Raw genomic sequence first — 24,611 nt, 5'->3', positions numbered from 1 at the left:
AATGCTATTATGTAATTTTTCTAAACTCTTTTTGGAATAATTTATCATAAACAGTCATGAATTTTCATTTTTTTTTTAAATGATTAAGGTGTCAAGAGAAAAATCCTCATTAATAAAAACTCAACATGTATAAAAATAACAATAAAGATAACATAAAAATACTAATTATTTTTACTTTATATTTATTGTTCAGATGTTTCATAGCAATTCATCGAGTTTTATTTTCTAGTATTTCCGGTTTTATTTTATAGTTTTTCAATAACTAAGCCATTTACATTTAGTTTGTTTTCAAAAATATCTAAACTTTTTTCAGATTAGTTCTTTCAACTTGGGCTTACTTATACAGACTCGAATAAAAGTAAAGTTATTGAGATCAGTTTTCTCTTTCTTATGCTTCTTACTTTCTCTTTCTTATGCTCCCTTATCTTCTCTTTCTTATGCTCCATACTGGAATAAATAAAAGTAAAGTTGCTGAGATCGGTTTTATTATCATTTATTTTGCCTGTTTTTAAGATTGTGAAACTTTATAAAACCTGATCTTGCTGCTTTTTATTCGGAGGAAAAAAGGATAAGAAAATATGAGGTTGTTGTTCTAGTTTTAAGGGCACCGCACTACACTAAGTGAAAGCTTTTAAGTGTATTTTGGTAGATAAAGATAATGACCCTACAGGAACTAAAATAGCACAAACCAAGAATGTTTTTTAGCAAGTAAAATATGGGAATCGGAAGAAAAAAGTCAAAAAGCGACTCTGTATCTGAGCTTATAATCAAAGATGCTTAGTATCAGTAGTTTAAAAATGATGAGACTAGAATGCATGGTTTTTGCCTAAATTAGGGATTCTTGGGGAAGCCTCATTAATGATGCACCTGCAGAAATCACGACACTTTCTAATGTTGTAATGAGTGACAAAGGTGGTAACTAATACAAAAAACTGCTTAGGGGTTCATAAATTACGTCACGCTTTAGGAGGGGGAAAGGGGTCAGTGATTTTGTGACGACTCATACGGAAATTGTTACTAAAGAGTTACAATGTTGTTACGAGAAAACATAAAGACTTTTAGATATGCTGTTTTTTTTAGAACACCCTAGTACTTTATGGATATGCCCTCTCAAAAAAAAAAGGCTTCAATAAATAACCAATATGATTACTACCTCGTATTTCGTAGTCTTATACTTTATTTTTTTATGCTTGTTTTATTCTTTGTTTTAACTGGATTGTTTTTGGGCTAATTTAACATAAAATAAAATGTCTAACACAAATAATTATGTACATTTAACATAAAAAAATAAATTAATTGAAAAAATAAATAGTTTTTTAAAATGTTGACTATGATTTGGCAATTTTCTTTTCATGAATCCATATAAAAAGTTTTACTTGTTCAGTTGTTTTTTTTTAAAGATTTGTATTAAAAAAAATCGAATTTATTCGGTTGTTTTCTTTTTATGAATTCTTTTGAAGATTTCACCGAACTTGTTATCAACAAATATCTCTTCAACCAAAGCTTCAAAGCAGACGTAAAATAAGCGTTTATTTAGATTGCTATGTTGAAACATTTCGAACACTCTAAAATAGAAATATTTCGAATACTTAAACAGTCAAACAACTGAATGAAAATTTTACTTTAATAAAAATAAGATAAATGAATAAAAACAGACAAAAAATCAAACAAGCAATTGTAAACAAAAGATTTCACCTGCTGGTACCTTCACGAACTGCTTCAGATCCCAAAAATCTACGGAGCTCATCTTAAAAGCAAATGTATAATTATTTTAAATAACTCATATTGAAAAAACTCGAAACTCTAATAAAATATCGCACCTGGTATGCTACCAAGCATCTTAGCTTTTGTTACCATTCTCATTTTTCTCCTTGTATCTATGTCTCTTTCCGGCGTAGCCTCGGCAAGTACGCCACCTGGCCAGTAAGCATCCCTAAATTATGTAAATTGATTTACATTAAAAAAAAAATTAAGAAAAAAAAAAAGGTAATACCAAGAAACAATAATAATAATATTAATAATAATAATAATAATATATATATACAGTGGCGGCACGAAGTAAGGACAAATACAGCAAAAATTAAATCAACTGCAAATTTTGTCCAAATAATTACCAGATGAAAGCGTCATAGCTACATTTATTGATCTCTGTTGTGTTGACACGTCAATACCGTTGCACTTCCTGTTTACCTTAGCAGCAAGCACATGTTTTTTTAGATAAATTAATATAACATATTGGAAAGTTGTTTATCATATTTTAAGCATAGGAAACAAGACAGTAGAGGTAAGTGATGTGCCTTCATTGTGATATTAATGTCATCATTATTAATTGGTAGAAAATATGTGTTCATTGTATTACCAATCACATATTGAGTCAGTATATACCATTTAAGGTCATTTAAGGTCATTTAAGGTCATCTAAAGCCCGATATGGTTACTGAGAACCAGCAGTCAAGGGTAACTATTGAGTTTTAAGGTATTCTCCACCAAGTTTTTTTACTTTAGCCAACTTTTTTGTGTTTTATTAGCATCTGCTTCCATTTTGACAGCTTCACTATCAGTATTAATATTTTTTTGTCTGTTTTAGTTTAATTTAATGATCTAATATCAGTATTTTTTGTTGTAGAAAAATATCGTCGCTTGTCCCAGGAAGAGCGCCTCCGTGCTGTTTTCATGGCAGAAAATGGTGAAAATTATAGTAAAATTGCAACAATTCTTGGTTCTACTGCAAGCGGCATCAGGAAAATTGTTGAGAAATATCAGAATTCAGGTTCTACAGCAGACAAGGCACGTTCCGGAAGGCCAAAGAAGACGACGGCTCATACCCATTGGGTGCTGGTCCGCATGTCACTTCAGGATCGTCGCCTGACTGCACCACAACTAAGCCGGAGACTGTCGGAGGAACATGGAGTTAATTTGGCCTCCAGAACTGTGCGGAAGAGACTACAAAAAGCCTGATTAAGAGGGTGTGTGGCAGCAAAGAAACCTTTGCTCTCTGCCGCCAATGTCCGGCAACGGTTGGTCTTTGCCAGGGAGCACAAAGACTGGACTATCGAGGACTGGAAAAACGTTGTTTTTTCCGATGAAAGTTTATTTCAACTATTCCGTGGGGCAAAGAGACTGATTGTTAGAAGAAGAGTTGGTGAAAAGTTTAAGAAAGACTGTATTGCTCAAACTGTGAAACATGGCGGTGGTAGTGTTATGATATGGGGGTGCATGTCTGGACACAGGGTAGGGCAGTTGTATCGGTGCATTGGGTCCATGAACCAAGGCCAATACATTGGGGTGCTTCAGGACTCAATGCTACCATCTGCTGATACTCTGTTTGAACAAGGAAATCGGTTTATCTTCCAGCATGACAAAGCGCCATGTCATAAAGCAAAGAAGGTAACCAATTTCCTTTATCAAAATGGAGTGGACGTACTCGACTGGCCTGCTCAGAGTCCAGACATGAACCCCATCGAGAATTTATGGAGTGTCATGTCTAAGAGCATTGAGAGAAAGAAACCATCCAATTTGGATGACCTGTGGGTATTGTTACAAGGCGCGTGGAACAATCTCCCACAGACAACAATCGATGGTCTTTTTGCCTCAATGCCTAGCCGTATGAGGTGTGTGATTAAAGCTCGTGGATACCATACCAAATATTATTAAAACAAAGTTTATTTTACATATGTGTTTACTCTGTATGTAGTGTTCAATAATTTAGATAAGAAAACATACATCTCTAAAAATCTCTTAAATGTAAAAAATGCTAGATTCTGTCGGATTTGTCCTTACTTTGTGCCGCCATTGTATATATATATATATATACATATATATATATATATATATATATATATATATATATATATATATATATATATATATATATATATATATATATATATATATATATATATATATATATATATATATCATGTATATTTCGACTCATTTCGGTCAAATCAAATAAAAAAAAGATGGTTAACTGTAAAAAATCTCCGACAGGTAAAATTGCTATAAATTTTTTTTAAAAACAAGGTTGTTGAGCGTTTTCTTATTAACAACAATTTAAATACCTACTTATGATTAGTTTTATATGTAACAAACTAGTTCACTTTTATGCTAAATAAGCTAAGTATGCTAAATAATAAATAATTATTAATACGTTATTTTACTTTTATTTGATATTTTTTAACGGCATAATAAAATATATTATAATTTCACTCATTGTGTAATTAAATAAATGTTACTATGCCATAAAATGTAATGTGTTTTGTATTGTACTTTAATGCACCTACTGTAACGAGCGTTTTTTTATGTATGTATGTATGTATGTATGTATGTATGTATGTATGTATGTATGTATGTATGTATGTATGTATGTATGCATATGTCTAACTATATATAAATGCATATATATGTATGTGGATGTAGGATATACAGTAGCGTGCAAAAGTAACCGGACAAGAGCATAACTTGAGATAACTTTTGAATGAAAAGTCCAATTTCTTTCAAATTTTCACTGAAATGTCAAAAAATTGATTACAAATCTAAAAACAAATGAATTATTACTAAATATAAGCAATTTAATCTTAAAAGTTCATTTAATTAAAATTTCCGCGTGCAAAAGTATCCGGACAGAAAAAAAAAATTGAATTAGATTTTTTTTTTAACATTTTTAAAATTGAAAATTGCTTTAGTACTTTGTCGGGAAGCCCTTAGCATTAATTAACGCTTGACAGTGACAAGGAATTGAGTCCACCAGCTTCATAATAACAATAATTTTGATTTTTCGCCATTCTTGTTTTAGGATATTCAATAAATCAAATTTACTTGCTGATTTTCAACCTGAAATTCGTCAATCTATTTGTTTCCATAGATGTTCAATAGAATTAAGGTCAGGACTTTGCTATGTCAATTCCATTAATTGAATTTTTTTGTTTTTGAAAAAGTCTTTTATAAGGGTTGAAGTGTCTTTTGAGTCATTATCCTGCTGAAATATCCTTCCTCGAGCCCTGAAAAATGTTCCACGCAAAATGCTGTCATGGTAAATGCTGAAATTAAAGAACTTTATAATGAAAAATGTGGTATTAACAAAATCAAACGTCTTTTGAGGTCTGCAAACCTACTTAGAAGACGTCCTACAAAGAAACTTTTTATTTTTATAAAGAATCGAAAAGCACGCTTAAGATAAGCTAATGAACATTTGATTTGGGCAAGAAAACAGTGATTGAAAGTAGTTTTTAGTGATGAATTTAAGTTTATGTTATTTGGATCTGATAATATTAGATATGTCCGTCGACCGAAAGGCCATAAAAACGCTCCTAAATACCAGCTACCAACAGTAAAAACTAACAAGCAGTAATTAATGCTAAGGGCTTCCCGACAAAGTACTAAAGCAATACTTTAAAATAAAGCATTTTCAATTGAAAAAAATGTTTAAAAAAAAAATCTTATTCAAGTTTTTTTTTTGTCCAGATACTTTTGCATGCGCATATTTTAATTAAATGAATTTTTAAGATTAAATTGCTTAGATTTAGTAAAAATTCATTTGTTTTTAGATTTGTAATCAATTTTTTGACATTTCAGTGAAAATTTGAAAGAAATTGGACTTTTCATTCAAAAGTTATGTTCTTGTCCGGTTACTTTTGCACGCTACTGTATATGTATGTATATGTGGATTATGTATATGGGGATGTAGGATAAATAAATACATTATCTTCATACCTGTTTAAGCGGTGTATTATATATCTGTTTAAGCTTTTAGTGTATATATACATAAATATACATATATTTATAAATGTATATATACATCTAAAATATACATCTAGAATTTCACAATACATTGAAGCATCCAATTTGTCATCAATAAATATCAATTTCCCTCTCCTTTCCAACTCATACTACCCAAACCATCACATTTCTTTATCCGTGCTTTACACTACCTTGCAAACAACTCAAATTATAAGCTTCTCCTTTTTTTTGCCACACTCTCTTGACCGATGAGCCTAGATTGTATTTTGACTCATCTGAGCACAAAATGTGCGCTTTTTTGCAAACTGATATTGCAATCAATTGCAGTGGTGATCTTGCGTTTTGGTCCTCTGCTAGCCACACTAGCAATGGTTCCAATCCGATCATGTTTCTTAGTGTACAACTACTTTTTTTGCAGTAAATTTTATGCATCAGATCAATTGCGTAAAACTCAATAGGTTTGAAAAGCAATATATTCACCAATACACAAAGAGATTTATAAAACAATACAAAATATCTAGAAAAAAATTTCAAATATTTTAACCAACGATTCATTTTTTGATGCAATCTTTAAAACATTTAGTTTTTTTTAAGTATTTTTTAACTATTTTTTTTTTTTTTAAGTATTTTTAGTGATTACTTTTTTTGCATACTGAACACACACACACACATATATAAATACCATATATATATAAAATTTTATTTCGTTAATAAAATATTTCTAGTATTCTCGTCAGGTACCTTAAAGTATCCTCGATCTTCTTTAGGTATGTTTTTAAGATTTTTGAAAATATTGATAAATACAGACTGTTAAAAATCGTCTTAAATTTTAAAGTTACTCTCCAAAGTTTTAAAAATGTTGTATCTTAACATGAAGCATGTCAAGAATATAAAATATTGTGTTATTTAAAAAATGATGAATTGTTTATTAAGAGTTTTAAGTGCTTCTTAAAAAGAAACAAATTGGATAAAAATAACTTTATGTTTGACGAGTCAAAGTGCAGGTTAGAACCGATTAAAACCTCAAATAATAATTTTAGCTGACCTTTCCCTAGTTATAATCGATATAGTGTTAACAGAGAAAAGTTTAAATAACCTCCACAGGACTCTTAAAGCATCTACAAACCTTTATTCCCAAACCAATAAAAATTCTGAAAATTATTGCCAACCCAATAAAAATTGCTACAACCTTGTATGACTTTATAATAAAAAAACAGCAAAACTTTTGTGCAACTAAAACATTTTACTAAGATTTATTTGTTAGCTACATTAAGACGTTTCTTAACACATAGTTATGTTTTATTTTTGGTTTTAAGAGGTTATTAAAATATTACCAAATTGAATAATATTTTTGCTTTACTGTTACCGAAGGTTCCTTTTAGATTCGAAAAAGTTCATTTTAAAAGTTCACTTTAGCTTACTTTTAAGTAAAATATAATAAAACGATAACTAAGTATTTATAACAGATATAAATTTACTAACAGATATAAAACAACATTAAAGTTAACCTTGTTAACCCGAAAAAAGACAAAATATTGCCTGCTACTCTAATGCTTAAATTATGACTCCTTTGCATCCTTAAGCTTTGATAGGATCTTGTGTTGTGACGTCATATATGTTATATATAACTATGTATAAATGCCATATATATGCACATAATTTCGTTTTTTTTTTGTGAAAAATTAAAATCTAAGGATATGACAATAATGGGGTCTTAAAAAAAGGGTGGTACTTTTTACAAAATATTAATAAAACAATTTAATTATAGTGCCCCTTGCAATAAAATGCACAAGTTTTATACTACCGTATAAAATAAATGAAAACCTAAGTTTTGACAATACGAAATTTACAAAATTTTTTAAAAGTTGACAAGTTTCTGACTTTTTTGTTTTTGTTTTGAAATTTTTTTTTTGTTGCTGATAAAAAGTAAAAATTAGTAAATGGGAGAGGGTCTTTTTAATAAGCTTTAGGTGGGTGGAAAAATTTTCTAAAAGTTATTCAATGTCCCCTACCGTGTATTAAACACCTAAGAGTATACTGTTAAATGAAAATAGATGATTTTGATTTATAGATACTAAATAATCTCTATTTGTAGATAACAAACAAGCTCTAAAAACTATTGCAACAACATGGGCAAACATTCTGCCGATATACTGCAATTTGCAAGAATTGTTTGCATTATATGAATATATATGCAAGTCATTTTTCTTTAAAAATTATTATGAAAGAAATTATTATTTAAAGTTAAGTCTATCATGGCTATTTGCATTATTATTAACAAATTGTAATGCATCATAAATATTAGTCATACAAGCAGGGTATGTACCCCACTATAAACAATAATTTTGAAAAATATTTTTCCAAACTTTTTCTGCAAACAAAAATCAAGTCTATTTTTAATAGAATTCACTGTTGAGTAATTTCTTTGTTGTTTTTTCTACTATTTTGTCTTATATAAATATTTTTAACATCGTTTGCAGCATTAATATTTTTAACAATTTAATTTATTTAATATTTATTTAAACAAGTTGTATTGTGGCAAACAAGTTTGCAATAAAATCACGTAACAACACAAAATGAGTTTAGTTGATAAAATGTAAGAAATATATACTACTGACTAAGTCAATAGAATGAATAATTTTTAAGTATATACTAACTTTGATATTTATGTTTTGGTTAAGGTGGTCTACTAGGTGACTTGTAGACTTTGACACTAAACATACTCCAACATATTAGTAGATTTTGAAGCTCTAACAGTGGTAAATTATTTCTTTCAACTTGTTCACAACTATAACCTAGAATTGGAACCCACCTAATTGTTCTGCGTTAAATAGATTCAAACGAAGCTATATGGACATTAAAAGTTACCCAAACAGAGACATGCTATTCAATGTAGGGTTTTAAATTTTTTTACAAAAATACTATACAATATTGTTGTTGTATTTTAATCTATATAAGTAAATGTTGTTTGAGCATACCAAGAATTTGTAGGGTTTTAAAAATACATGATTTAACATGCACATTGGATTTGGTAAGAGTTTTTTAAGTATTGAGTTATACCTTGGTTATTTAGTATTAGGTATATGAACTTGAAATAATTTAATTCAAAACAAAACAAAAGATATGTCTATTATCATTACCTAAACTGTTTCAAGTATTCAGCAATTTGTGGCGAGTTTGTTGCAAAATCAAGCCAATCAACAATTTTCCTTAAATATAAAAAACAATCTATTTTACAAATTTTTATTTTATTTAGTAAACTAAAAAATGATAAAATGAAAAACCATAAAGCAAAATATAAACAATATTTCCCGTATACCTATTTATTCGATCACCAAAAGTGGCTTTAATTATCTCCCTCAAAATTGACACAATGCGCCTGCGTAGCCACTGGTTTCTGAAAAAAGAAGTTTTTTTTTAAAAAACTAAATGTTAAAAAACAAAAAAGATAAAAGGTGGTGCTCGCTGTGAACCACAGTGACCACCAGGTTTGAAGTCTCCCCACACCCACAGTGACCACCAGGTTTGAAGTCTCCCCACACCCACAGTGACCACCAGGTTTGAAGTCTCCCCACACCCACAGTGTGAACCACTGTGACCACAGTGAACCACTGTGACCACAGTGAACCACTGTGACCACAGTGAACCACTGTGACCACAGTGAACCACTGTGACCACAGTGAACCACTGTGACCACAGTGAACCACTGTGACCACAGTGAACCACTGTGACCACAGTGAACCACTGTGACCACAGTGAACCACTGTGACCACAGTGAACCACAGTGTGAACCACAGTGACCACCAGGTTTGAAGTCTCCCCACACCCAATTTTTTTGTTGCTAAGAAATAAAACAGTAGTTAAATTAAGGAGTATTGAGAACCTCTGTAAAAATGGTTATAAATTTATAAATATAAATTTTACACATTTTAACTTTAGATTAAAAGGGGAGGGGCAGTACATAAGTGATATCATTGAAGTTCATATATTTCACACAATTTTAGGAAGAAAAAAAATTTATAACATGTCTTAACCTAATTTTACTCTATACTTGCAAATACTTATATTATAAATGCATTAAAAAAAGTGTTTGAACTTATATTTTCCAACAGATAACATAGCAAAAAAGTTGAGGCAAAAAACAATAACAAAATATAATAAATGAATTTAATGCGAACAAATATCTAGACTAAGTTTTAGAATTACATAAATAGTATTAAATTTTATTGATACTTTATCTTACATGCAATTAAAATACTTAAGAAGAAACACTTTTTGACACTATTGTGGGTCAACAATATATTAACTCAAATTATAAGGGTGATTCCATGTAAAAGTGGGACAAAAAATTGATATTTTTCAGTCTCACAGATTTCTTTCAAACTTCAACCAGTGCTACCTATAAATATTAAAAAAAAAAGTAAATTTTGAGCTCCCAAATCCAAACGATTCAAAAATTATGACATTTTGAAATTCAGCCTAAAACGCCCTATTTTTTTTCCACTTCCGGCATTATGAACTTTGTAGTAGTACTTTTAATTGAATAATTTAAGATCTACTATCAAAACTATGGCCTGGCTTTGAGCATTGATTAAACTCAATTTATATATTTTTAGAGGTTACCAAGGCATTGGGTTTGATGCCAATAATGCCAACCGACTTTTAGATAAGTTAGACGTTCTTGCTCGTGATATTGCTGATTAAGGAAAGTTTGATTTATTGAATGTTTAAGAAAGAATAAAGCAGTAAAGCAAGCCACCTTTGGAGAAAAAATTATTGGTGATATTCAATCTGCTATTATATCATGAGTATATAAAAACATGGATTAAGTGTTAAACGATTGAATTTTCAAATATATTTCCTTCAATACTACTTTGAAACCCAAGATTCTTTCTAGATATAGAACACATTTTTTTGGTTTTAAACTGGGATAGTTCTAAACATTTTACAAGCTCCATAATTGTTTTGAAAGATACTTGATTTAAACTTACAAGACTACTTTTTTTGTTCGAAGTCCCAGCAAAATGTTTTCATTTTGCATTTTAGTTTTTAGGATATTTGAAGCAACACATTCTGTACTTGCTGATCCCAATACATATCCTGCATTAACTAAATTTTTTACAGCTTGAACATCCCCACAAAGGTGAATAATTCCTGGCTTACCAATACCACAACATTTAAAACACATCCTTTCATTTTTCTCTTTATTTAACTCAGAAGTAATAATTTTCTTTTCTTTTGATATTTCAAAAAGATCTGAAGTTCTTCTCATAACTTGACGGTTAATCTAAACAAATAAATATTTCTTAATTCAGAATAATTTACTTTTTATGGTTTAGATCAAAACTGAATTTCGATGACCTTGTAAATTAAAAATGACTACTTAAATCCATTATTCTATATATATAAAACTATACAAACTAGTAATATAAATAGTATAACAAATTATTTAGAAACACATCTTAAATGCTAAAATAAGCTGCCTAAATAACTTTTCTTTCAAATTTATGGAGGTTCATTGAGATACAATTCTTTATTTTTACAAAATTGATAAAAAACAAAACAAATTTAAGTAATTTAACGCTTATTCATAAATATAATTTTTAATTCAGTGCAATAACTAACCTGAGAAATTTTGTTTAGCCACTTATAAAGGTATTTTGTATCATTTTTTTCTAAACAACAAAGGTTTTTATAACAATTGCTACAAATAACTTTAGGATGGTTAAACTCTGATCATAGCTATCCCAAATAAAAGTTTTTATTTTTTCTTTAATAGCTTTGGTTATTTTATGAAGCTTTGATGACTTTTTACCAAAGGTTTTAAAACAAACAGCACATATATTGCTGACTTCCATTTAATCACACTTTAAGAATTTGTGCACCAGAGAATGTTTAAAACAAAAACCGCCGACAAATTACAGTTATTTAGTTGAAAATGGCCGATAATTTATATAACTAACAAGTATCAATTTTATTTTTTGATTTTCATGCATTTTTCCACTCAACTAGAGGTTTTAAGTAATCAATTATTAATTATTCTATATGTAACTAAGTATATATAAAATAAAATCTGAGTGGGGAGATTTCAAACCTGACGATTACTGTGGTTCACAGTGTGTTTCCTATAATCACAACTTTTAGAATTAAGGAATTTAATTAATCAAGTTTTGAAAAACTATTTTAAATAAAATAATAATTTTAAATATGTTCTTCCTTAAAGTTATATAGATGATAAAGATTGTTTATGAAGAAATGAAAATGAAAGAAAACCTGCATGAAATAAAATGATTTAAAAAACATTTAAACTTTTTCACTAATCATAAAATAACAAATAATATTTTTGTTATTATAAACGAAATTTTCATTGCTATCACGTTGATAGCAATGAATATTTTATTGGTCCCATAATAATAACAACTAGCTGTCAGGACCTGTAAAATACTGGTCTTGTTAAGCCTATTCCACATAGACTGTTTCAATACTTATTCCTTACTTCAATATTTTTTAGTAAACTGTAGAAAAAGAACATTATATATGGAAATAAAATTAAAAAAATTGCGCAAATAATGGACTTATCTGACCCGTAGAATGTGTCATGGTAAGTCTATTTCACACTACAATTTACTACTATTTTTCCACACTACACTTACTATTTTTATATTTGTTCTTTATTTAGTCATTTTATATCAATAAGTTTTAGTAAGTAAAATAAAAATCTTCAAAGTCTTTGTTTTGAGTTAACAAATAATCTTCAAAACTTTATAACTTCTTATTTCAAAAATTGTAAACTTCTATAAAAAAAAAATGGGATGGGATTACTAATTTTTTTCTTTATTTAAGTTTTTATTAAAATTTCATTACATTTTTTTTCACACTATTTACAACTTATTAGCACCATAAGTTAGATATTTGCATAGGCTTTTGTTAACATTTTCTTATTAAAAAAGTGCTGCAACACTTTCTGGCCATTAACGGCTACTATGAATTTTGTGCAAATACACGCTAATGAGTAACTGCAGCAGCATTAGGTTCAATAATATATATTATAAGATTAAGATATTAAAATTCAAAAGAAATATTTTACCTTTCCTTCAAATCAAATACTTCGTCCATCAACAACAACAATATTCTTAAAGGTATGTTATCAACAACCTACGATAAAAGTTTATCATTAACACTTTTAAGTTAAACTTAATACTTTACAAATAACTATAAATTTACTTATACAGTAAACTCCTGATATTTCGAACCTCCAAGAGAACCTCAATAAATAGTATAAAGTGCAATACAACATTAATACAAATTAATAATGAAGCAAAAATGTGATAGCTATACAACTTGCACAGAGGGCATTATACCAATAGACCTGCTAAAGACTTACAATTATCTAAAGGGCAATAGTCCAAGACCCTTAATTATCCAAATGGCAGTAGTATACTAAAGATTATTGTCCCTAGAATTATCCTAAGAACAATAGTCTACTAAAGGCCTACAACTCTCCAGAAAGAAATAGTCCTCTAAAAACCTACAATTATCCTATGGGCAATAGTCCACTAACAACCTAATTAAATCAACAAAAGACCTAATTAAATCAACAATAAACTAAAAACTGTAATAGTGATATGATTCATCCTGAATATAATATTGTACTGAAGATCTACAGGACAACCAAATCAACAATAAAACTAAAAAACCATATAGTAGTTATACAACTTGTTTAACTAAGTGCAGTAATACACAGTAATACACAGGCCTAAAAGACTACAAAAAAATAAAAGTACAAAATATTGTAACAGTGATACAACTCATTCTAAGTGCAACAGTACACTAATACATCCAAATAATGACCTTTAATACATCCAAATCAATAATAAAATTAAAAAATCTTACAGTAGTTATACAACTTGTTATGAGTGCAATAGTGCACTGAAGACCAACAAACAACCAAATAATGATTCAGGTTTAATTTAAAAAAGTTTTTCATTAAAAAAAACTTAGCTTTGCAAAAATTAAAAAAATATCCTTTTTTTTAAAAAAATTTAATTAAAAATTATTCAACTTTTTTTCAATTGCATTTAAGAAACTGTGCAAAATTAACATAAAAATAACAATTAAAAGTTAAATAATTCAGTACTTTATAAAATTAAAAATATAACAAAAATATAAATATTTACCTCACTATCTAATGCATCTGACAATTTTCCTATGTTTGTATCTCTGTCTAAATTCTGATTTTAAAAATGTTTTATGTTTAAATACTATTAAACAATTATATTATAAAAACGTAGAAAATTTTAAAATAAAAACAAATCACACCGTAATTGAGTTATTTTTTTTAATCCAAAAATCAGCTTTTGATTTGACAGACTTGGAGACACTGGAAATTGAATTTTGGAGTGGATTGATAATGTGATCAATCTAAAAGATAGAGTTACAATACATTGCTTTTAAATACAATATAAACATAAGCAAGAGCTTATTAATACATACATAGGTACATACAAATATCTATATATATACGATGTCAAAAAATATGTCAAAAAATATTGAAAAATCATGACCCCCTGATGATTATTCAATAAAAACAAATTTTTGTATGCTTAAATTTAGATTTTTGACCCAAATTTTTTTTTAATATTGAATTTATATCAAAAAACATTTTTATAACAAGAAATTAATATTCTTATACTTAAAACAAAAATTAACCACTAAATTAGAAAAAGTCAAAAAAGTGTATCACCCCTTAAATAATTATTTAAAAAATGATTAGGGGGTGACACTATTTTGACATTTTTTCTAATTTAGTGGATAATTTTTGTTTTAAGTATAAGAATATTAATTTCTTGTTATAAAAATGTTTTTTGATATAAATTCAATATTAAATAAAAAAATTGAGGTCAAAAATCTAAATTTAAGTATATAAAAATTTGATTTTACTGAAAAATATATAAGAATAATATATATATATATATATATATATATATATATATATATATATATATATATATATATATATATATATATATATCATTCTTTAGCTAACAACACCACATAAGTCATTTTTACCAACTTTACAGAAGACGAAAAAAAAACTAACAACTTGTGCAGTATTGCAAGGCCAACCGACTTGCGCGCTGTCACTACTTTTCGAAATAAAAAATATATATATATAATTTCGAAATAAAAAAAAATATATATATATACGCAGCTCTCGGAATTAGTAAAAATGAGGTTGGCAATAATCTCCATGTTGCTTCTTTTTTCTTTTCTACAAACGCTATAATGGGCACTGTTCTAAAGAGCTAGCATCTTTTGTGCCATCTACTAAAATATATTCCATGCTACTTATCATTCAATAAAGTCTCATCGAGTTTCTGTAACTCTTCCTAAAGTGCTCCAAAAACTCTTAATTGACTAGTTTTTTTCCTTGAACATCAGTTCTTGGGAATTTGCTTCATTCATCTTGTTTTCCTGATTAATATAATTTGCAATTTTTTAAGTCGTATGTGTATTGTTATCTTGCTCTATAAACTTTATTTTTTTTCTTCCAGTAACTTCCAACTCTGATAGTGGTTGCTTGCAGCTTTGTTGGAAGCAAAGATGGTGAAAAAAAAAAAAAAAAAAAAACCATCAAAAAAGTGGAACCATCTAAGAAACATTGCATTTATAAATATTGGATTAAAACTAAATATTGAAATTCTAATTGATATGGATTATGTTGAGTTAAAGTATGCATTTAGAAAAACTAAAATAAAATGATGAACCAGTTTCCCAGCTCACACTCTTTGGATGAACATGTATTAGTAACTTTAAGTAAAAAGATATTTAAACAACAACACAATAAAAAAGTTATGGAAAATTGAAATTGATGAATAATAGAGCGACAAGTTTGCTAAAAATTGGAAAAAAGAAATTATGAGCTAAAATTACCTTGGACAGTTGCACCATAACTAAACAATTGGATTAAATCTATTGAAACACACTAAAAATCATCTAATTAAAAAACCAAAGTCTTGGAGATGAGTACAATAATATTATAAGAAGATGTCAAGAAAAATGATATGAATGTAATAACTTACTTTATTTACTTACTTTACTTTAGACAATAATTTCTATAGTTACCAAGAAAAAAGTTCATTATACAACGAACTCATGATACTATAAACAACTTATAAACATAATTATAAACAACTTCAACAGTTACAATTAGATTAATACACATTTTTACTGATGCATTTTGTGAAGCATATGGTGCTGTTATTTATCAATAATGTATATATGATACAGAAGAAGTGACCCATATAATTCGAATGTCAAAAACCCAAGTAATTCCATTACAATCTATTAATATACCAAGACATGAGTTACTTGATTGTTATGCTGTTTTTGGTTTACAATTTGCAGAGAAGATTATTAAAGCTTTGAAATTTAAAATTAAAAATGTAACTATATGGTGTGAAAGTCAGATCAGGTTCAGGATCATCACTATCACCTTGCTACTGGTATCATGTAATTCATGTAAAAAAATCCACTGCCTTAAGGCTCCTGGTTGAGTAAAGGCTAGAGATGATGTGAAAATGTAGTATATAACTACAAAACGTGTCAAGAAATAAAAATGTGATTTCTAAGCAATATCTTTACACTTTTTTTGCTAATGCAATGTTCAAAATGTCTCCTCATATACTGAATTTTTTTTTGTATTTTTTGTTATTTTGTTGAGGCATAAGAACAGTTGTTAAAACAAACAAATTTACAGTTTCATGTTGAAAGATAACTAACTGCAAAACAAATAAGTACTTATTTACAAATACTTATAAACACCTGATTTGATTTTATCATATATTGAATTATTTAAATCTTAATTTTTTTTCTATAATACTTAGGCTTGAATTAAAAGACAATGAATTGAACAATGAATGGGATAAAGTTATAGACCCTGACAACATTAAACAGTGGCATTAAACAGTTTCCAGAAAAAGTGGCCTTAGACTATGTGAGAAAATTTTTACATCGTTTAAAAAATTAGAAAATAAGAGAAGGTAGAGGGGTTGATCTTAAACCAGAACCCTTATCTTAATTGTTATAAAAATCTATTAAATATATTAAACATAACATAACATAATTAAACAAAACACTATTTCATTAAATAGTTAAACAAGAAACCTTTCTGGCCATTGCTGACTTTCCAGGATAGTACTCTCCTTGCTCAAGGAAACCAACAACCAACTCAAACAAGCCTGGATTTTCAGCAAGTAAAGTTGTATCAAGCAAAGGCTAAACAAAATTTTCAATTTTATTCAAAATTTTTCTATAACATAACCATATCTAAAAATTTATTTTAAAACCAAATAATTATTCATACAAATTTTATTATTTAAATGTTAACAATCAAATCATGCCTGCAAATAATTTTCAAGAGCGTATTTTCTTTTATCAATAAAATCTTGGTCCATGTTACCAAACTTTTTTTTAACAGGCAACTGAAGCCAATGCAGCGATTCGTACTGATAATAAAAATTACAGGGTAGTATTCTTGGAAAGTAACTTTTTACTTTTCAAAATTTTTATGTACATGAAAATTTAGGTAAAACCTTTTCTCTTAACTGCATGTGAAAATCATGAAAGTCTGAGTACCGTCTTATGACAGTCCAGTTTCGAGAGCCTTCACTTGTTGTACGACACACATGAATGGTATATATAGCATATGATTTGCTTCCATTATTCATTATATCTAAATCAAAATTTCTTTTTTACATATCCATATAACTTTTTTTGTATGAATATATAACATTTATTAGCTATAAATTGTCATAACTAATACAGTTAAATGTTTTGATTTTTTTTAATGAACCTTTTAGATCTAGATTGTAAACATAATGTCATGTCAAACTTTAATCTGTTTTAAAAAAAAGAATCAAATCTATTTATTAAATTTTAGTTTATATTTGTTAGAATTGTACCCAACACATTCTTGAAACTAATGTCTGTTAGTGCTCTGGCAAAACCCTTTAAAGCAATAGTATACAATTTTAGAACTTAGGCTTACACAGTGCAAATATATTCTGTTCACTGATATAATCTGTATAAGTGTGTATAAGTACACATACACAAACACACACACACATATATATATATATATATATATATATATATATATATATATATATATATATATATATATATATATATATATATATATATACCAACAAATATATATTTACAAACATACATATATGTATGCTCTGAACTTAGTTTTAATGGCCAAAGTGTTCAGCTCACAGGATTCTGAAGTTCAAATCCTTGCATTTCCACTTTGTTTTTTTTTAAATCTTTTTTGATTTTTTAAAACAGAATATAAAATATCTTTGAAATAGATACTTTTATAAAATTTAACTTTTATTTAACAATTGCAATAAAATAAAAATAAATACACTGTATATTATTTATAATAATATTTATAATAAATACACTGTATTAATAAATAGATTGTATTTATAAGCACACTGTTTTACTGATTTTTTGTTACAATTTTGTTAATTTATGCTAACGTTAAAGAGTGCTAAATTTATAACTTTGATTAAAGAGAATAAGTTGAATGAAGTAAATATAAAATAGTTCACAAAATTTAAAAAAATATATTTTTTACTTTTTGAACAAATACAACTCACTTGCTTGACCTATAAGAGCTGAAATTCTCAAATCATTGTCTGGAGTCCATGGTTGCATAAAGGGTGGCTCATCATGCATTATTCTAGAATGCTAATTACACCATATATAATAAATTTATTTTTAAAAGACACTTCAAAATAATAAGTAAAATTTTTGATTTTTAAAGATTATAAAATAAAAGCATACATTACTTGCATTAGACACTACAGACATAGTACGAGATCTGTCATCTAAATCAATCCAAATGAAAAAGTTGCAAACTTTTCTTTGTTCATAAATTATTTTTTAAAAATTTAGCGAAAGCTTTACCATTAGTGTAACTAAGTGGATAACTAATTGGTATAAATTATACTTATAAATTTATAATATCAATAAACAGTGAAAAAAGCAAAAAATATTTAAAAGATACTTTGACATATAAAATATTTATATATCTGCTTGACATAATTGAATTAGTGAACAACTTTAATATACAAAGTCAGCAGCAAGCCTCAAACTGAAATAAGCTCCATTTAAACTTGTCAAATGTAAAAAAAAAAAGGTGAGATATTGTGAAAAAAGTCTCCTTAATTCTATTTTAGAAGAAGTGAACTTATAATTATATTTGTAAGTTTTTAAGTTTTTAACATAGAATTACAATTTGTTGGAACAAGTTATAGGTAAAGAAGAGAAAAAAGATTTTCAACTTATGTTGAAAGTGTGAATTTTAAAAAAATATATAGATAACTGGAGCATAACTTTCAATTTGTCTAAAAAACAATTAAACTTTATGATTCCAATAATGTAAAAAGTAGAAAAGTGTCACATGCAAATTAAAGAAAAACAACTAAAGGTGGTAGGTTGCAATAAAATTAAATTGTAAAATAAATTGTAAACTAAATTGTAAAATAAATTAAAAAAAAAAATTATTAAATATAACCAAGTATGGCATTTTTTCAAACAGCAATATTTTAAATACTGCTATATGAAAATAGAACTGTATCTTTTTATTTAAAGAATACTATACTGCCTCACTCACTCCACATTAGTCAAAGACTTTATAAGCATTTAAAAAATATATGCTTTCGAATGTTAATACAAAATATAATAGTTAGAAATTAACAACTTCATTAATATGGTAAATAAAGTTGTTAATTTCTAACTACAAACTCTTCATCAAAATTAAAAATAATAAAAAACTCAGGGAGATTAGCAACTAGTTAGTTTTGAATTAATTTTTTTTTCTTTTAATCAAATTTAAATCATTTCTTATATCTCAATTCTCAATTCTTAATTGTAACTTCTAACTTCAAAACAACAAGTAAAATTAAAAATGAATCTTTAAAACCCAATGATTTTATACGTTATTAAAACACAAATTTTGCAATCAATTTTTCTGATATTACTGTTTTATTTTATTAACATTCGGATGTATGCGTGTGTAAAAAAACAAAAAAGTTCAGGAAGATGAGGGTCTCGAACCACAGACATTTCGTATACGAAGTCAACGCCTTCTTCAAATATGCTAAACACGCGTATAAGTATCAAAACAATCAATATACTTATTTTAATAATTATTATTCTTCTTCCCATATAAAAAATAAACTTAATAAAAATTAACTAAATTAATTGTCTCATTACAAAACTGATTATTGAATATTGCATTGTCATCAAGCAAGAGCATGTATGCAAAGTTTGAAGAAAATCTATCATCAGGAAGTTACTCAAAAATTGATTGCCAGATTTGATGCTCACAGACAAACAAACAAACAGAGACGACGAGTTAATAAAAGCAATGGTAAAAACCTTAAAACCTTTGCCTGAAGAACCATGTTCTTTCTCAAAAAGCAGAAACACTCTACTTATTACAAGAGAAACACCCTACTTATTGCAAGAGAGACACCCTGCCTATTGCAAGAGAAACAATCTGCTTTTTGCATGTGAAACAACTTGTTAATTGCAAGAGAATTAAACTTGCTTATTACAAGAGCACTCTACAGCTGCACAACAATAACCAAAAAAAAAAGTTTATATAACAATAATTACAAGATTTATAAGTAAAAAGTTATTCAACTAATGTTAGTCAAACTAAAAAGTTAGTTAACAATTTTTATTAAAGCCAAAACTTTTTTAACTAATTACAGCAGATTACAAAGTTAGTTGACTAACTTTACAAAAAACTAAAAAGTTTGTCAACTGTTAGTCAAGGTTCGTCAGCATTAAAAAGTTTGACCCAAAAATTTATTCAACTAGTATAATAACAACAAGCTACAAAGTTAGTTTAAACAAATTTTAAAAAGCAATGGACTCATACATGTTCCTTGACTTTTCATCATATATATATATATATATATATATATATATATATATATATATATATATATATATATATATATATATATATATATATATATATATATATATATATAGAGTTGTATAGTAATGATTACAGTAATGATTACCTTTTTCAAAGTAATGGCAAAGTAATGATTACTTGGTTTGTGGCAAGTAATGGAAAATGTAATCATTACTTTTTTTGGAAAGTAATGAGTAATGGTGATATTAAATTACCCATTACTTTTGTTTTGTCCCTTATTTTTGTAATCCTAACTCTGGTTAATATATTCCTTGTGTCATCAATAATAATCCTGATCCAAAGACCATTTGGTTTACATTAACATTGTGATAGCTAAAGCTATATAAAGTATTTAAATATATTTACACCCAACTTTACTAGTCTTTTTTTCGATGTAGAACTTCCAATATTTCAACCGTCTGCTATCTGTTTGTTAAATATGAAGTGATCCATTTGAAAGTGATCCATTTTTACTGGCACTTATGTTTTTGAGTTTGTTGTAAATAACACTATGACATAACTATCAAAAGCTCTTTTTACATCAAGTAAAATGACTGCAACAACTTTATTTTGGTTTCTATAGTCCGTTATCATATTGAGAATTTTTAAATTAAATTCAGTATCTAATGAATCAATTACACAACTTGTTATTAGTCTTCCTATTGAATTGCATTTTTGATTAATTCGAATAATTCCATTATCATCAAGATTTTTCTCAATTGGATATATAACAGTTTTTTTGCAGTTAATATACTTATTGGCCTATAACTTTCCATAATGGTTTTATTTTCTATTTTATAAACAGGTTTTATTATAGCTAACTTCAATTCTTGTGAGAAACATCCATTACTAATAGAATTATTAATCATTTTTGTTTAAAAATGAGCGCAGCCTGATAATCAATGTTTAACTAACTTATTACTTATTAGATCCAAACCACAACTACTTTTTGAAGCAAGACTATTAACAATTTGTGTAATTGATTCATTAGATACTGACTTTAAATCTCAAGTAACATTATGAAATGGAAGATATTTGGAATAATTTAGGTGATTAAAGCTGTTTGTTCTTAGCTCAAGTGAAGCATCTGTTAAGTAGTCTATATACAAATTAGCTCTTTCCTGTTCTGATACAATTAAACAGGGATTTTTTTTTGATTTTTATCAAATAATCAGCTTTAGTAGATCTATAAATTGCAATGTTTAGAACAATTCAAGTTTCTTTACTGTTCTCTTTACAAAGTAACAGTCTGCATTGTCTAATTCAATCTGAATTTTGTTAAGATAATTTTTGTAACTTAATTCAACACTATCATTTGTAAAGTAATTATCCATTTTTGATTTTATTATATAAATTTAGTTTTTTCAATAAACAATTAAAAAAAAACACCATGTTTATAGTTTATACCATGATTATAAAACATCAAGTTAAATCATAGTTGTAAAATAATATAAAAGTGACAACAAAGCTGTATTAATAATTTAGCAGTACAATAGCCTATCTTATAAAATTCAATTACCTGCATTATGCAAAGACTGGTCATCCTCTAAAGTAACAAATAAATAATAAATATATATCTATGAAAACAACACACAAACATAAAATAATAAAAGCAAAAATTTTATATTAGTCAAATTATAAAAAAATATTCTAAACAATTTCTTGTTAATAAAATATAAATAAATGTCTATCATAAACTAGTTAAAAAAAAAACAGACCAGATTTGTTCACTAGATCCAAATCAACCAAACATCTAAAAAAAAATTTATATAAAATTTTTAATTAAAATAGTTAAAATTTTGCTAAATTTTTATTACATCATAAAAAATCTTTTTTAACCTTAAAAAATTGTAACATTGCATGCTTTGACATTTTTTCAAAAATTTTTTTAATACTTACTTGACATAAGCAGTACTGTTTAAAAATGTTCCATAGTATTTTTGACTAGAGAGTATTTTGTAAACCTATGGAAGTGTATATATATATATATATATATATATATATATATATATATATATATATATATATATATATATATATATATATATATATATATATATAAGTGGTTTAAAAAGCAGCACTTATAAAAAATGCCTAAATGTGGTCTATATAAAAAATAACAATGAATTGTAAAAATTTATTATTAAAAATATTTAAAGAAATGGTTCAAGACCTTTCAACATTTAATAAGTCTCTAATATTACCAAAAATAAAGTCCTTCAAAAATAGGTTAACTTGGGTCTCAAATGGAACAAAACTACATCAAAAAATTAAAGATAATAATTGTTCTAGAAAAAACATATCAACAATAAAGATTATTAAAAAAATAACTTTTAAAAATTTATTAAAAAAAGTTTTTTTTAAATAAATTTTTTTAGTTGCTCTAAAGTCATTAATACTGAAAGTTGGAGTATTGCTTGTATTTCACCTTATTTAAACAGAACATACTTGTTACACAATTAAACAAGTATCAGTAGATAAGTATACAATACTTATTAAATAGAATCTTCAAAGTTGTACGCATAATCTTTTTTTGATTCAAACTGTGGCATGAGACTGCAAGAGTGAACTTGGGCTCTTATAAAACAGTCTTTAGCATCAAAGCCATAAACTACATGAGAGGCTTCTGTAACAAGTTTTACACAGTGTTCAAAACATTTTATGTGATTAGGATATTTAACAGATAGTGGCATTTCTTTGAATTGGCCAATTTCTTCAATTAATAGGCTCATAGTAAATGGTGGCTCAGATGCATTAACCCAATTAATAAGTTCCACTTAGTAACCAAATCAATAAGTTCCACACAATGCTACTTTTATTTGTATTAATTATGTGATAGAGATACAATTAGTCAAATGACAGGTCATCTAAGACATTTTCATCTAAAATCGGCATAACCTCTTGGGATTCAATTGGTTGGAACTGAATGATTGGTTTTGATTCACAGGTTTGCAGTGCCTTTCCAATGGGGCCACTAAAATTCGTAGCACCAGATGTAGCACTATTCAAATGTGTAAATTGCAAGGGTTTGTTTGTATGTAACATACAAGGAAATCCAAGAGCTAGTTTAACTTGGCAGATTACTCCATATTTGGAAATGACTTGATTTGTTCTGAAATGACTAAGATAATGCTGCTGATGTTGATACTTTTTCCTGATGTCAGTGTGATATGAATGAGATACTCCCCACCTGATCCTTCTACCTCTATATTTTGTTCTTCAACAGTTACAACCCTATGGCACTTATTGTTTCTGATAACTTTTGGTAAAGTTTTATCTTTTCTGTCTTAAACTAAATGCCTGTGATGCTTTCACTTGTTTTCCTCATATCCTTACACAAAATCTTCCATAATTTAGGCCTTTCACACCAAACCTTGCTCTTGTCAACAACCAAACTCTGATCATCCTTAGTAATCATGCCAACATCAATAAGGACTGCATTTGCCAGGGATGCATTAGCTTGATCTGATATACCATATCTATCTGCTTCCTTCCTTCCTTCCTACTTGCTGGCTAGATTTGGTAGGGGCGCTCTCATTTGCCCTGCTTGTGTAGCAGTAGCAAGCAAGTTATCACTGTCACTTTACTATCATTATCCTCTTCACTCGAGTCCGTCTTAGTATTAAAAACTTGCCCCTCAAAAACTCAATCTCTCAGCTTTATCTGATCTGTAAGTCAAAAGTTGTTCTTCATTAATATGCTTCTTTTTTAAACAACTCTGCAATCTGGTCATTATTACTGTATCAACACCACCAATAAATATACAATGAGGATTTCTTTGACGCAGTAAGAATAACTATTTCATTGATGGAACTTTTGATAAAACTAGGACACTTGCAAAAAACACTTGCTTGGTAGATTCATT

The 24,611-nt window shown here is 27.4% G+C and overlaps 1 protein-coding gene across 1 annotated transcript in view; it reads right to left on the bottom strand.

Moving 5' to 3' along the window:
* Window positions 1-1,252: 1,252 nt before the first annotated feature.
* Window positions 1,253-24,611, bottom strand: part of LOC100206823 (sorting nexin-13) — a 52,875-nt gene continuing 29,516 nt past the window's right edge. The window contains exons 15-30 of the mRNA XM_065811048.1: window positions 22,646-22,710; window positions 22,465-22,499; window positions 22,266-22,292; window positions 18,598-18,641; window positions 18,411-18,501; window positions 17,334-17,473; window positions 17,142-17,246; window positions 16,906-17,016; window positions 14,059-14,160; window positions 13,917-13,970; window positions 12,827-12,894; window positions 9,059-9,136; window positions 8,880-8,948; window positions 1,821-1,933; window positions 1,696-1,747; window positions 1,253-1,565 (exon numbers count right to left, since the gene is read on the bottom strand). Of these exons, the coding sequence (XP_065667120.1) occupies window positions 1,424-1,565; window positions 1,696-1,747; window positions 1,821-1,933; window positions 8,880-8,948; window positions 9,059-9,136; window positions 12,827-12,894; window positions 13,917-13,970; window positions 14,059-14,160; window positions 16,906-17,016; window positions 17,142-17,246; window positions 17,334-17,473; window positions 18,411-18,501; window positions 18,598-18,641; window positions 22,266-22,292; window positions 22,465-22,499; window positions 22,646-22,710 (1,296 nt within the window). The 3' untranslated portion in view covers window positions 1,253-1,423. The remainder of the gene's footprint in view (window positions 1,566-1,695; window positions 1,748-1,820; window positions 1,934-8,879; window positions 8,949-9,058; window positions 9,137-12,826; window positions 12,895-13,916; window positions 13,971-14,058; window positions 14,161-16,905; window positions 17,017-17,141; window positions 17,247-17,333; window positions 17,474-18,410; window positions 18,502-18,597; window positions 18,642-22,265; window positions 22,293-22,464; window positions 22,500-22,645; window positions 22,711-24,611) is intronic.

This window comes from Hydra vulgaris, chromosome 11 (genome assembly GCF_038396675.1).
Source record: "Hydra vulgaris chromosome 11, alternate assembly HydraT2T_AEP".
In the NCBI taxonomy this organism is placed as follows: Eukaryota; Metazoa; Cnidaria; class Hydrozoa; order Anthoathecata; family Hydridae; genus Hydra; species Hydra vulgaris.
This window is presented reverse-complemented; position numbering and strand designations above follow the sequence as displayed.